The following is a 12,408-nucleotide window of genomic DNA, read 5'->3' as shown; positions in this document are numbered from 1 at the left end:
GAAGTTTCCACTGAAAACAGAAATTATCCTATTTTCCCCATGGTTAGGGTCCTAGAGCACAAGAAGGACAACCACATAGTGCTGGCATGCATTTTCTTCTTTGATATGACTCTCCCGGGAACAAAGAAAGATGGATTTGGGAAATGTCTCACCTCAGTGTTGCTCTCAAATGTGGGTGCCATCTGGTCCATGGCTCTGTCAAGGATGTGCAGGAGCCCATTGGAAGCAACTATGTCCCCCTGTATAATTTTTACCTTCTTTTTGCCTCCACTGAGTTTAAGCTTTATTTGATTGTCCTAAAACACCAAGAAAAAATAAAATTCATGTGGTATCCTTGAAGGAGTACTGGATTAGAAGTCTTGAGTCCTTGGCTGTCATCTATTGGCTATATGATCTTGGATAAATCACTTAATCTCAAATAGGAAACTTGGCACTTTCTTGTTTGATTTCACAGGTCTTTCATTAAGATCAAATGAGATAATGTGTGAAACCACTGATGACTACCAGTGATTGCTAAATGTGAATAAGGAATCATAAGTCTCCCCCAATAGCCTGCAAGGGTGAAAAGGGCAAAACGATTCAATTTACTGTAAACTTATCACCTACTTTAGTGTGTTTTATAGCCAAGGCACAGAATAAAAAATTTTTGTTGCATAAATGACTGAAGCTAATTCCTTCTTCCTTTCATGTGGCTCTTACAAGCTATAGACAATAAATATGTATTGAATGAGTGAATGAATGGGTGAATGAATGAATGAGTGAAAGAATGTCCTTGTGAGAAAAGAAGCTACATTTTCATCCATCTATCTAGATATCTCTGTCCATCATCCATCATCCATCTGTCCACCGTCCATCCATCCATCCATCCATCCATCCACTCATCTGTCCATCTGTCCATCCACCCATCCGTCCATCCATCCATCCTTACACACACAGTACAACACACTGGTTAATGAATCAGGCAAGGAGATCTGCATTTGAATCTTGCCTCTGGCCCTTACTCATGATCTCTTGGTTTTCCCACTTGAAAAATCTCCTTTATGAGGTTGTTGCCAGTCTTATACAACATAAATGAAGGTTTATGTCAGTACTTTGCATAGATTAAGTGCTCAATAACCTATCAACTGTTGATAGTTGGTGAAATGCAACAATATAGGTCATAACCCGCACATGCATGTTCTATTAATCACATCCTCTTTTGCTCAGTAAAGTGACAGGAAAAGTTATTTGTGAGAAGGGGGAAGGGTAGTTTTACATAAACAACAGAACAGGACTCATGGCATAGGGGAGAAGGAGTGCTAGGTTTGCAGAAGATGGATAAGCTCCAGCAACCTAAAACAAACATAATCCATTTCCTTTTATAAGAGGGATGCTGATCTGGCTTTGTGCCGGCGCTTCCAGGAAACACTGCACAGCTTCTCCTTCCTGCTGACACCTGAATGATGTGCCCTTAAAGATGAATTCAAACCACAGCAAAGCCCAGCATTTTATAACCCTGTCTCCACAATCCTCCTCTCCTGCCAGATCCCTCCTGGTGTTGCTCTCGGCTTCTTCCCTCATAGGGAAGTGCTTTGGCAAACAAGGAATAAGGAAGGAAGTTCCTTGTAACCTCCATGGGGCCAAACACAGACAGAGATTCTGTGGGCACTGGCTCAGCAGACACTTCTTTTCTGGGAGTGAAAATCAGAGAGATCCTCACCTTATCGCCATCGAAGATTTCTCCTGACTTCCCAGTCAGGGTGTAGAAAGTGTCTGTGTTATTCATACGCTCGGTGCTCATCTGCCCAGCAATTATGTGGAGTTTCACAAAGTACTGAGCAGCCTTCTTATCCACCAAGAGATCTTCTACCTAAGGAAAAAGAGCCAGTTCTCTCAGTCTCCATTGGTGTTTAAAGGACAAAGTGAGGCTATGGGGCATGCACTGGCCACTCAGAGACATCAATGCCAGGGTACCCGAATTCGGGCTTGGGCTTTCTCAGACACAGGTGACTTTGGGGGCAGTGCCATCTAGAGAGTGGGAGGTGGTGTTCCGTGTCCTCCTAGACCACCAGCAGTAAGGAAGGTGTAGGCACTCAGGAATCATCTTGAGCCCACAGAGCAGATGGGAAAGAAACAAGAAGTTATGTGAAAAGAAAGTGCAAACTCAGAGTTGCAGAAGGGGAGGTGGGTGGGGGGACGGGGTAACTGGGTGACTGACTGGCACTGAGGAGGGCACGTGATGGGATGAGCCCTGGCTGTTAGATGCAGCTGATCAATTATTGAAAACTACATCTGAAACTAATGATGTACTGTATGTTGGCTAACTGAATTTAAATTTGAAAAAGACAGTGCAAAAAAAAAAAAAAAAGACAGTGCAAACTAGATCCATAAAGCTTTTAACAGGAAAATTAGGATTTTTGAAATCCACTGGACCAACTCTACATTTTGTCAGTATTAAATTTTGTCAGCAATCATTCAACAGATACTTTTTATTAATTCTGTGTGAATAATCTATATATTAAACAAGAGACCACATGCAAAGTGCCTCGTGCAGAGACATTCCCTATTCGTAAGTTTTCTTCCCCAGTAGGAGGGGCATGAGGCTACTTCTGAAGTTTAATGGCTGATTCATCTCAGATTGTCTGACAGTGGTGGATATTAGGGTGAAGGGTCTGGCACTTCCTGGGTTTTTATTCAATGCAGCAAAAAATTATCATCACAAAATATCTTGGATTAAGATAAACCACTTTTATGCACATCAGCATGTCCATTATCTCTGTTAAAGCAAATGTAACAGCTGTATTGACACCGTCATGATAGGATGCCTCCTCCAGGCATCATGGATTTCATTCCCACTGCATGATATTACTTCAGAGAGCAGCTGCTCATGTAGAAGACCACAGTGTTCTCCTACTTTCCTCTACCACGGTCATCATTTATGATGACTTTTTCTTAAGTAGGCACCATACCTAGCATGGAATCCAGTGTGGGACCAGAACTCACAACTCTGAGATCAAGACCTAAGCCAAGATCAAGAGTTGGACGCTTAACCAATGGAGCCACCCAGGGATTCCATCATATATTATGATTTTAAAGGAATGAATATGTAGCTTATATGTTAGGTTAATTCTTCTTGCAGGAAGTAAGCAGTTTTACGTTATGCAAATTCTATTTATCATGTGATGATACTTAAGATCCCTCAGTCGTTACCCTTGAAGGGGTCTTGATTGGAAGGGGACACTGGTGGGCCCTCTAGAAAGCTGGACATGCAAGTACATGTCTTCCAATCAGTGTACATGTGGTCAGGGTGTCATATTTTACTAAACGTTTACTTACCCCCACTCCCTCGCCCCAAATCACCATCCTTATCATCAGTAGATTTAATTTTGTTGTGGGTTTACCACTTTATTTTAAATACTTACATTGAATCCTTTCAGTCCCTTGTCTGTGGGCAAGAGCACAGTGAAGGGTCCCAGGTTAGTTAGCGGCCAGGCATAGGTTTTGTCTTGGGAATAGAAATATGTAAAGAAGGAAAACACCAAGTGAGTCAGCGGCATATGAAGAGTAAATCAAGCAATGAGCTTATCTATTCTAACTGGTATGTGTGGCTCTTGTAACCCGGGAAGCTCCAAGAAAGCAAAAGGCATCATGATGCCACGGCCCCAGAGGTTCTACAGAACTATGGTTTGGCTTCAAGGAGACCCTGGGATGACACCTTCTGTGAGGGTCATGTGACAAAATCCTCAGACAATCCTGGCAGGTCCCTGACCCGTGCCTGACTTTCTGGGCTGTTTGTCATCACAGTGAGTGGAGACACAGGCCTGTTCCATCCAGGGCCAGCTCAGAAGATCCTCATGCTTGATGTAATTCTCTGCTGTTGCCGCCGTGAAATGTTTAATAATTTTTGAACAAAGGACCCCATCTTGTCATTTTGCATGATGCTCTGCAAGTTACGTAGCGGGAGCTGTTTCCATCCTGCTGGAGAAGCTGGGACAGCAGGGTGGGCTCTGGGCTGTCACATAGCAGACAACGTGGACCAGCACTTCATAAGTGGGTGGAAGGTGATGGGGCTTTGTCCAGGGAAATGCTCGAGGGCATACTCTGCAAAGGACACTGTCACCCCTGCCTGCTGTCATCTGATAGTCTGAGGCCTCAGAGGGAGGCTGTAAGAAGCCAGAAGCAAGTCACAAGTACTTGACTCCCTGGAAGATGCCTGGGCAAGAGGAGGATACGTGTGCAGTCTGGGTGGGAAGACCTATGCCAACAAGGTGGCACTGATCTATCCTCTGTTTGTGCTCTTTCTGGGAAATCATTTTTTGGTGACTGGTGAATTCTTGGTATTAACATTTTAAGGCTTCTGTTGATTGGTCAAGTCTGTGTTTTACTTTCTGTTGATTGGACAGATTTGTATCTTATTGAAAGTCTTGTCCAATGGGGCAATCAAATGTAATAGTTCATTCTCAAGGGGGTGTTAGGTAATGGCCCCTGGAGGGCATTTGGAAAAGATGAAGGCATTTTAGATTGTCACCCTGCCTGAGGGGCTGGTGTCACTGCAGACAATTTGTGGCTGGGGAGGGGGTGGGGCAACAATGCTAAACACCAGGAACATGTGAGAAGATCACACCACCTGTTCTCCAAATTCCCTGGCACCCACTGTGGACCATGGATACAGCCCCAGGTTTTAGTGACTCTCTGTTCCCTTATTACTGCCAACCTTGCTTCACATCTGGAGGACCCATAAGGTCCAGGGAAAGAGAATGGTCTCCATCCTCACATCAGTAGCTGCCCTATCACATTGTTACTGCAGACTTGTTCATCTCCAGTGACCCCAGGACTCTGTCCTCAGCATTCTGCCTACCACCTGTTGCACTGCCAGACCTCTTGGCACTACCTCCTTGTCTCCTTGGAAAGAGCTGCCTGTTTTTTCCCTCTGGCCTGCATGATGCCTCCCTAGGGGCCCAATTACAATAGATGCCTCCCCTGTCCCTTTCTGAAAGATTGTGCCTTGCAGGTGCCTTGGCTGCAAGATGATTGCCCTTTACGTGTCCATCAACACCTGTAGCCGCGTACCCAGGAGTGAGATGAAAGAGGTCAACCTTCCTTGCCATTTTCCTTTGGGTTCAGTGTTTAATTCCCTCAGTTGCTCCATGATGTTTCCGTAACAAGTTGAGCCGTCACCCACGTAACCCTTCTGGCAAGTGCATCTACGGGGAAGGTGAAAACACAGCCTCAGGGGTTAGAGCCATTGAGTAAGGAGAGCCTCCAGACCAACTCCCTGTTAGAGATCAGAGAAAGAGCGAGGGCTGTGCACATGTTTTTTGTTTTTTAAGATTTTATTTATTTATTCATAGAGATGCAGAGAGAGAGAGAGAGGCAGAGACACAGGCAGAGGGAGAAGCAGGCACTATGCAGAGAGCCTGGATCCAGGGTCTCCAGGATCACACCCCGGGCCCCAGGCGGCGCTAAGCCGCTGCGCCACCGGGGCTGCCCTGCACATGTTTATGCCCTGCGTTAGTGCTGAGATCTAGCGCAGAGCGTGGTTTAAGCAGGTGCCTGCTGAATGGTTGAAAGATAACTGGCACTCAAATTGCAATAAACACATAAACAATGAAATTTACCACAGTTTTATACAACAGTTTCATAAAAGACTAAGAGTCAAGGACAAAGTGTAAAGGTGTGCTAGCAGGCTGGGCCGGCGCGCACTTAAGAGCCAGTGCTGGGCAGAGTCAGGTTGGAGCCCGGTCTGTCCCCGCGGGTCACACTGCACCTTGGCCTGTCTCAAATGCGGTCGGCTATTAGCCAGCTTGCACAATCCCGAAAATTTAATCATCGGCTTCCCGGGCTCAGGAAGGGGCTGGCTCCGGACAGCCCTGCTACGTCACTGAGGTTTGCTGGCCACCGACGAAGCCGGCAAGGTGCTTGGTGCTTAGGAAGGAGACGTTCATCAGGGTCCTGGGGTTAGTGAGGAACCTGACACAAGGCGGGGGGCCGTGGCAAGGTGAGAGGTGCAGGGAGGCCACCATTGTCCATCCCACAGGTGTGACTCACGTCGGGGAGAGGCTTCCAAAGGACGGTTACACACTCACAAGTCCAGTCGTGTCTCCAAAAACGGTCCCATGGCAAACAGACTTATTTTCAGCAAGTTTGCTGAACAACTATTTCAGGGTTTTATTACCCCTGCCCAGATGGCTGTGTTGACTTCCTCACCAGCCTTTCCACCCTCCCTTCCCTCCCCTCAAATCAGTCCTTCACACAACCCTCTGAGGGGTCTCTCCAGAAGGGAAATCTGGCACCCTGGAGCTTGAAACGACGTGGACTCTGTTCACCCGTGGAAGAGGGTCTGGCCCATAAGACGCCTGGGGGACTTGCCTGTGTCTCCTTCCTGCTGCATGTTGCAAATTTCAGCAAATTTTTAAGACTGTGATGTCTTTCTCAGGCCATGTGCCCTGCCGGCTATGTTCTCTTGGCCTCGCCTCATGGCTCAGGCATGATCTGCTCTAAGGAGTATCACTGGCCTCCTGACTCTCCCTGATCGGAGCAGCCTGGGGGCACCTCCTCCTCCACAGCCCTCTCTGCCTGAGGTGTATCTCCTCTGCTGGATGGGAAGCTCGCCTACGACCTGCATCCCACTCACTCCTCATTATATCCAGCACTTGGGATGATGCCTAATTGTCGAACTGCTTATTTGCCAAGTATCTACTTAATTCTAGGGAGCTTGCTAGGAAGGAGGCTACAAAGGTGATGATAACAGATGTCTGGCCCTGTTAGTATCTCACATGCTGAAGATGGGCCTGAAAACAAACAATTTTTAGCAACAAAATAAAGCCACTTGACTTCCTGAAGTCTCAGCTCCCTCATCTGTGAAATGGGTTTACTAACACCTTTAGGGTTGTCAACGGAGGAGATGATGCACCAAGGACAGCTGGCACAGTGACTGACATGTAGGAAGAGCTCCGTACTTGGTAGATGGTGATGACTATGACAATGATGGTGACAGTGTTGGTGAGATTGGAAAAATGGAGCCACCCATCCTGTGAAGGAGCCAGGATACAGCAGGGCAAGTCCCTAAACACAGCGGAGTTCCAGAGAAGGACCACGAGGGAAGATTGAATAGGATGCTATGGGGCACAGAGGGGGAAGTGAGCACTTGTGCCCAGAGAAATATGGGACAGGTTCTAGGAGAAAGGACCACTTAAAATAATTCTGGGACACATGTGAGTCTCCTGGTTGGATGGGTGATGGGCAGATTATTTACTGATTGAGACTCTGGAATTTTTATAGAGCAACCAGAGTGCCCGGGAGACACTTGAGAACGTCCAGAGATATTTTTGGTTGTCATAACTGAGATAAAAGTCCTGCTGGTATCCGACGGCTGGAGGCCAAGGATGCTTTGAGTGCCCTACAATGCACGGGGCATCCTCCACAACGACAGGTCCTCCAGACCCCAAGTGTCGATAGAGTTGGAGGAACCACTAATGTGAAACAGTGGTTTCACTGTTACATGTACTCAACATGGTCAAATAACAGTTTCCTACCCAAGCACCAGCTTCCTCCGCAGGTGCTGTACTCCAGGACAGTGAATTTGCGAAGCCCACAGGGAGACTGGTACCTCCTAGGGTGACACAATAGTCCTTGTGCTAAATTACAGGAATGTCATTTCAAGACAGCTGATAATAGCAAGAAGAAGCTTGAACAAACTGCCAAGTACGTTTCTCTCTAAAACTTCCCTAAGCTGTGGTGAGGCCAATAGTCTGTTCTGCGTACAGTGGCTTGGCTGGTCTAGGAGTGTCAGGAGAATTGTTTTAACGGTCACAGCACCGAATGGAATGTGTGGGATATAAACACTTTTCACTGTTGTTTAAAATCTTGGTCCAGAATCTGAGATTTCACGAGATGGGGTGCCTGACTTCAATGCTTTCAGTGGCTGTGGCATGTTCCTTGCAATCAAGTTGCTTCTTTATTAGGAGCGAAGGCCTCTTGCTGTCTTGCAGCTCTGAAAATACCCATAAGCCACTGGCATTTTATAAGTCATGCAATGGAATTACTTACGTGGAGTGCTGGCTGAGATCTAGAAATTATAGGGTGTCCCAAAGGACTGACTGGTTGTTTCCTTCCCTTGTTTGCTTGTTCATTTCAGTCCTTCACTGATTCATTTGTTCCTCCAAAGCGTCACTCATGTCATTGTTTTAATCAGTGACAGGAGCTGTTGCACTAAAGATGAGGAGGGCGGGACCCCCAAGGACCTTCCATCGCAACTGGGAATGGAGATCGGTGAGACTGATAGCCAGCCTCTATTGATAGCTGCTATTCCAGTCACCTCTGCACGGGCCTCACCTTGGTATCTTACCTGATACAACAATGCTATGAGGTAGGTTCTGTTATTAGCCACATTTTAGGTGAGGAAACAGAGGGACAAAGAGATTAGGTATCTCACTCAAGACCACACAGCCTGTCGATGGCAGTGCCTGAGCTCATCACCACTGTGCTGTGTACTCTTCACAGTTCAGGGTGATCGAGGGCCAGGGAAGACATCCTAGAGATAGAGACACTTGAACTGAACAGTGAATGATCACTCGATCTTACCCCAAAGGTCAAGAAGTGATGAACAGTGAAGGATCATCTAGCCTGGCTTAGGGGAGGTGAGGAGGGCAATGTCTCTGCAAGGGGACTAGCACGCACAAGTGTATGAAGCTGGGAACCTAATGGTGTGTTTCAAGAACAGTAGTTGGGTGGAACTCTAGCCAAAGGGGTGTCTGTGAGAGTGGTGGAATGGGATTGTTCACCCATACCCCCGCCAACAACCAGCTCTTAGCCATACCCTGGGGAGGATGGTACCAGGAAGAGCTTGTGCGGGTCCTAGGAGCTGGTTTGGAAGCATGCACGCAGAGGTACCTGAGTGTGGTCTATAAGGGGGGCTCGGGCCCTAGGAGATCATGTCCCTTACTCCTTTGACCCTTTGTCCTGGTGGACCTAGTGTAGGGCTAGAAGAGGGCCCTTTAAAATTCAGTGCCCGGGCCGGGCCGGAAGCTATTTATTTTTCTTAGTAATCATCAACATGGAGCTTATAGTCTAAAAGGATGCATGTATGTATCGGCTTCACTCTTCCCAGGGAGATATTCTAGGTCTCTAGCAGATTTGTCAGGCGAAGGAAAAGTTACTTGGCCTGTCCAAGGTCTCCCCAGTGATGAGCAAGAGGGCCCACATTTAACCTTGTTCTTTATTGGGTGGACATCTATGACTAACGCTGTATGATTTTGAATATTCTGCTTAGAAGCTTTGCCATATTGAAGAGGCATAAGCAGAATGAATCTTTATCCAAGGTAACTAAATTACCTGAACTAAGTTAGTGATATTAGACCCATATTTACTCCGTGTAATGTAGCCAGTCTTTAGCTCTGTCTTCTTTGCAGCCTTCCCAGACTGTCCATCTTTTGGGGGGAAGAGGGCCAAGGAGGTTCGTGAGTGATACATCTCCTCCTAAAAATCCACTGGTGGCCCCACCGACGTTCTAAACACAAGCTTTAATGCCGCTTAAATTATTCTGATGTTCCTTCCAGTTTCATTTCTGATTTTATCCTTTCAAATACAAAGGAGGGCAAGTGTTTAAAGCACTGTACTCAGACTTTCTGAGAGGATGGTAAAAAGTCTGTGAGCTGTCCACGCATATGTGTGGGTGCCTACGTGCCTGCATGTATGACTGTGGTATGTTGGCGTGTGCGCTCACATGTGTGGAGTGCTGTCTACACGCCAGGTTCTGCTCAGAGGCTGGTGAACATATTCTCTGGAATCCTCATCACAGGCCTAGTGAAAAGTACAGTTCTCCTCTCATGAGAGTGGAAACACAACCCAGAGAGGTTAAGGCAAATGGCAGAGCTGGGACTTGACCCAGGTGTCTGACACCTGAGCGCTCTTGACTCTACCCACAGTGAGTACAGATCTACTTATTTGCCTGGATAAAACACAACAATCGTGAAACCTGTCTGGGCAGATCCACCCATTCAAGACTTGAGTATAAAAAGTATAAGCTTCGAAGAATATAGAAAGGGGCTCTGCAGACACAGAAACCGTTAGTAGTTCCATAGGTCGATGTCTGCTATGGCTTTGAGGTCACAGCAGCAAAGAGTCCTTCACAGATGCCAATGACAATGAGAACAGAAAGTGACACAGAGGTAGCACCTCTGTCTGGAAGTCAAATACTGGAGTTCTAGCTCCAGTCCACCCACTAAACATAATATAGCTGCATAGTCGTTTCTAGAACATTCTCTCATGTAATGTTCACAACATAGTAAACACCACCGTGCTCATGTCATACATGGAGGAAACTGAGACCGGAGAGACAGTGTCACTTTCCCAAGGTCATTCACCTGGTAGCTGCCAGCACTGAGACTCAAACCTAGGTCTTTCACTTCCAAACGCCACCTTCTTACCACCTCACAAGCTGCTTTTGCCTCAGGAGTTTTCACACAAATATTTTTACTCTCGGTAAGTCCCTTCTCTTAAAACCTGGAGTCCAGGAAACAGCACTGCTGTTAGTTCACCTTCCCCAGTCTTGTTTGGCACCACCAGCAAGCAATATTTCATGAATGAGGAAGCAGGCATACATGTTCAAGGTCAAATGCCTGTCATCACAGCAGACAAGTGTTTTCCTGGCGACAGTGGTTTCCTTCACCCACGCTCTGACCACTTACCACCAAGTTATCAGGCCAGGTCCGTGTGTCAGCACATTTTAAGGGTCATTATAAAGGAAACAATTGTTGAATGATTCAGTGATTAAAGAAAGATTTACTTGGTATCTACCATACTTCTTGCATGGTGCTAGGTGGGGGAGGAGGTGGAATCAAGACAGACACATTTCCTACCTTTCAGGGAACTTATAGCATTGACTGGCCACCACATGTTAAGACGGTGTGGAGCTGAACAGACTTACTTGGGTTGGCCCGGTGCGATGGTACTGCAGTTAGCATTCCTGTGACAGGGGTTCTTAGACTCACAGACATCGGCCATGCTGCACCCCACTCCAGGCATGTAATTGTGGTAATGTTCCTTACACTCACAGTGAGACTTCAGGAGACCAGGAGAGAAAAACAAAGGGCTCTTATTAGTCATGGAGGCTGACATCCTTCTCTAATTCGTTTGTATTTTGCCATAAAAACTGGCAGGTCCAAAGTGTGGGCTTAAATGAAAAATTTGTCTAAGTTTTCAGAATTGGGAGTCAGGTCTATATATTTTGCTCATTGGGAAATTATACCTTGGTTGTTAAGTTTACCTTTTTGGCTTTCTTGTTTCCTAATGCTGGGCCTTTCTGGTTCCATAATACCTGGTTTTAGATTGTCTACCGGTGAGTGGAGACTGAGGTTCATATGGGAAATATTATTGCTTTAGAAGAGTGGTTTTCAGTTAGGAGTCTCAACCTAAGGTACATTGGCAATGTCTAGAGAAATTTCTGATTGTCACAACAGAGGGTGGAGGGTTTGTCACCAGAGGCTGGGGGTGCTGCTATACATCCTGCAATGCATGGGACAGCCCCCACCACAAAGGGTTATCCAGTCCCAAATGCTAGTAATTCCAACGTTGAGGAACTCTGCTCTGGAATATTGGGAATAATGAGTGCCTTGCGTCTGTGCGAATGATGGGCTTCTAAGACTTAAAAATTTGCCTTGGATCAATTTTTGGAGACAAAGTTTATTTTTAATCTCACTCCCAATGTCCTGGGAACTTGGCTCAGAGTGTAATGTGGCTTTTCCCATAAGGGTCCTCATTTTGAGGATGGAGGCTCAGCTCCTTGCATTTCTTTCCAAACCCACCTCAGATATTGATAACAGAAATGGCATGTGATATACATTTTTTTCCCCCAGAAGATAAGATTGGGCAGATTCTCTGCAGAGAACTCCATGAGCATTGCCATGGAGTGATCGGATTGTCGGGAACAAATGACTCTGCTGAAGCCTTTCCTTCCACCTGGGCAGCAATATCCTTCTGTACAGATAGATTTCCTCCACTGAGCTTGATGTGCAGTTATGGACACAGTGGGCTTCTGTTAAATAGTTGATGGATGGGTGAGGTATCAGTGAAAAGGCTTTTTCAACTAGATTCCTGAGAAAAGTCTCTGGACCTGGCTGCTTTTTACTCATCAAGGTTATGATATGAATTAGAGGGACAAGGTCTCACCCCAGAATATCCTCACTGCTCCCTACTCTCTGTTGGGGCTGCCCAACATTTTGTCAGTGCTCATCTCTTTGGGACAGAATATTTTTGGTTCCAAGAGTCCTCTATGACTTTGAAAAGATGAGAGAGAATGGAGGATTGCAGGTGAAAGTCAATGGCATATTCACCTAAGACTTGTTTAACAGTGAATTTGCTAATCTATTTTTTTTTAAAGATTTTATTTATTTATTCATGAGAGACACACACACACACACAGAGGCAAAG

The 12,408-nt window shown here is 46.2% G+C and overlaps 1 protein-coding gene across 5 annotated transcripts in view; it reads right to left on the bottom strand.

Moving 5' to 3' along the window:
* The window catches only part of STAB2 (stabilin 2), a 138,711-nt gene that overhangs the window by 95,062 nt on the left and 31,241 nt on the right, over window positions 1-12,408 (bottom strand). For all 5 annotated transcript variants that reach the window (XR_012006020.1, XM_072773381.1, XM_072773379.1 and 2 more), the window contains exons 9-13: window positions 10,907-11,040; window positions 5,050-5,183; window positions 3,402-3,484; window positions 1,700-1,849; window positions 153-296 (exon numbers count right to left, since the gene is read on the bottom strand). Coding sequence is in view for 4 of the 5 variants with exons in the window: in XM_072773381.1 (XP_072629482.1) it covers window positions 153-296; window positions 1,700-1,849; window positions 3,402-3,484; window positions 5,050-5,183; window positions 10,907-11,040 (645 nt within the window). In the remaining variant the exon portion in view is untranslated. The remainder of the gene's footprint in view (window positions 1-152; window positions 297-1,699; window positions 1,850-3,401; window positions 3,485-5,049; window positions 5,184-10,906; window positions 11,041-12,408) is intronic.

The sequence above is a fragment of the Canis lupus genome, chromosome 13, assembly GCF_048164855.1.
Source record: "Canis lupus baileyi chromosome 13, mCanLup2.hap1, whole genome shotgun sequence".
Lineage (NCBI taxonomy): Eukaryota > Metazoa > Chordata > Mammalia > Carnivora > Canidae > Canis > Canis lupus.
The sequence above is the reverse complement of the archived record's forward strand: the minus strand, read 5'-3'. Positions and strand labels throughout refer to the sequence as shown.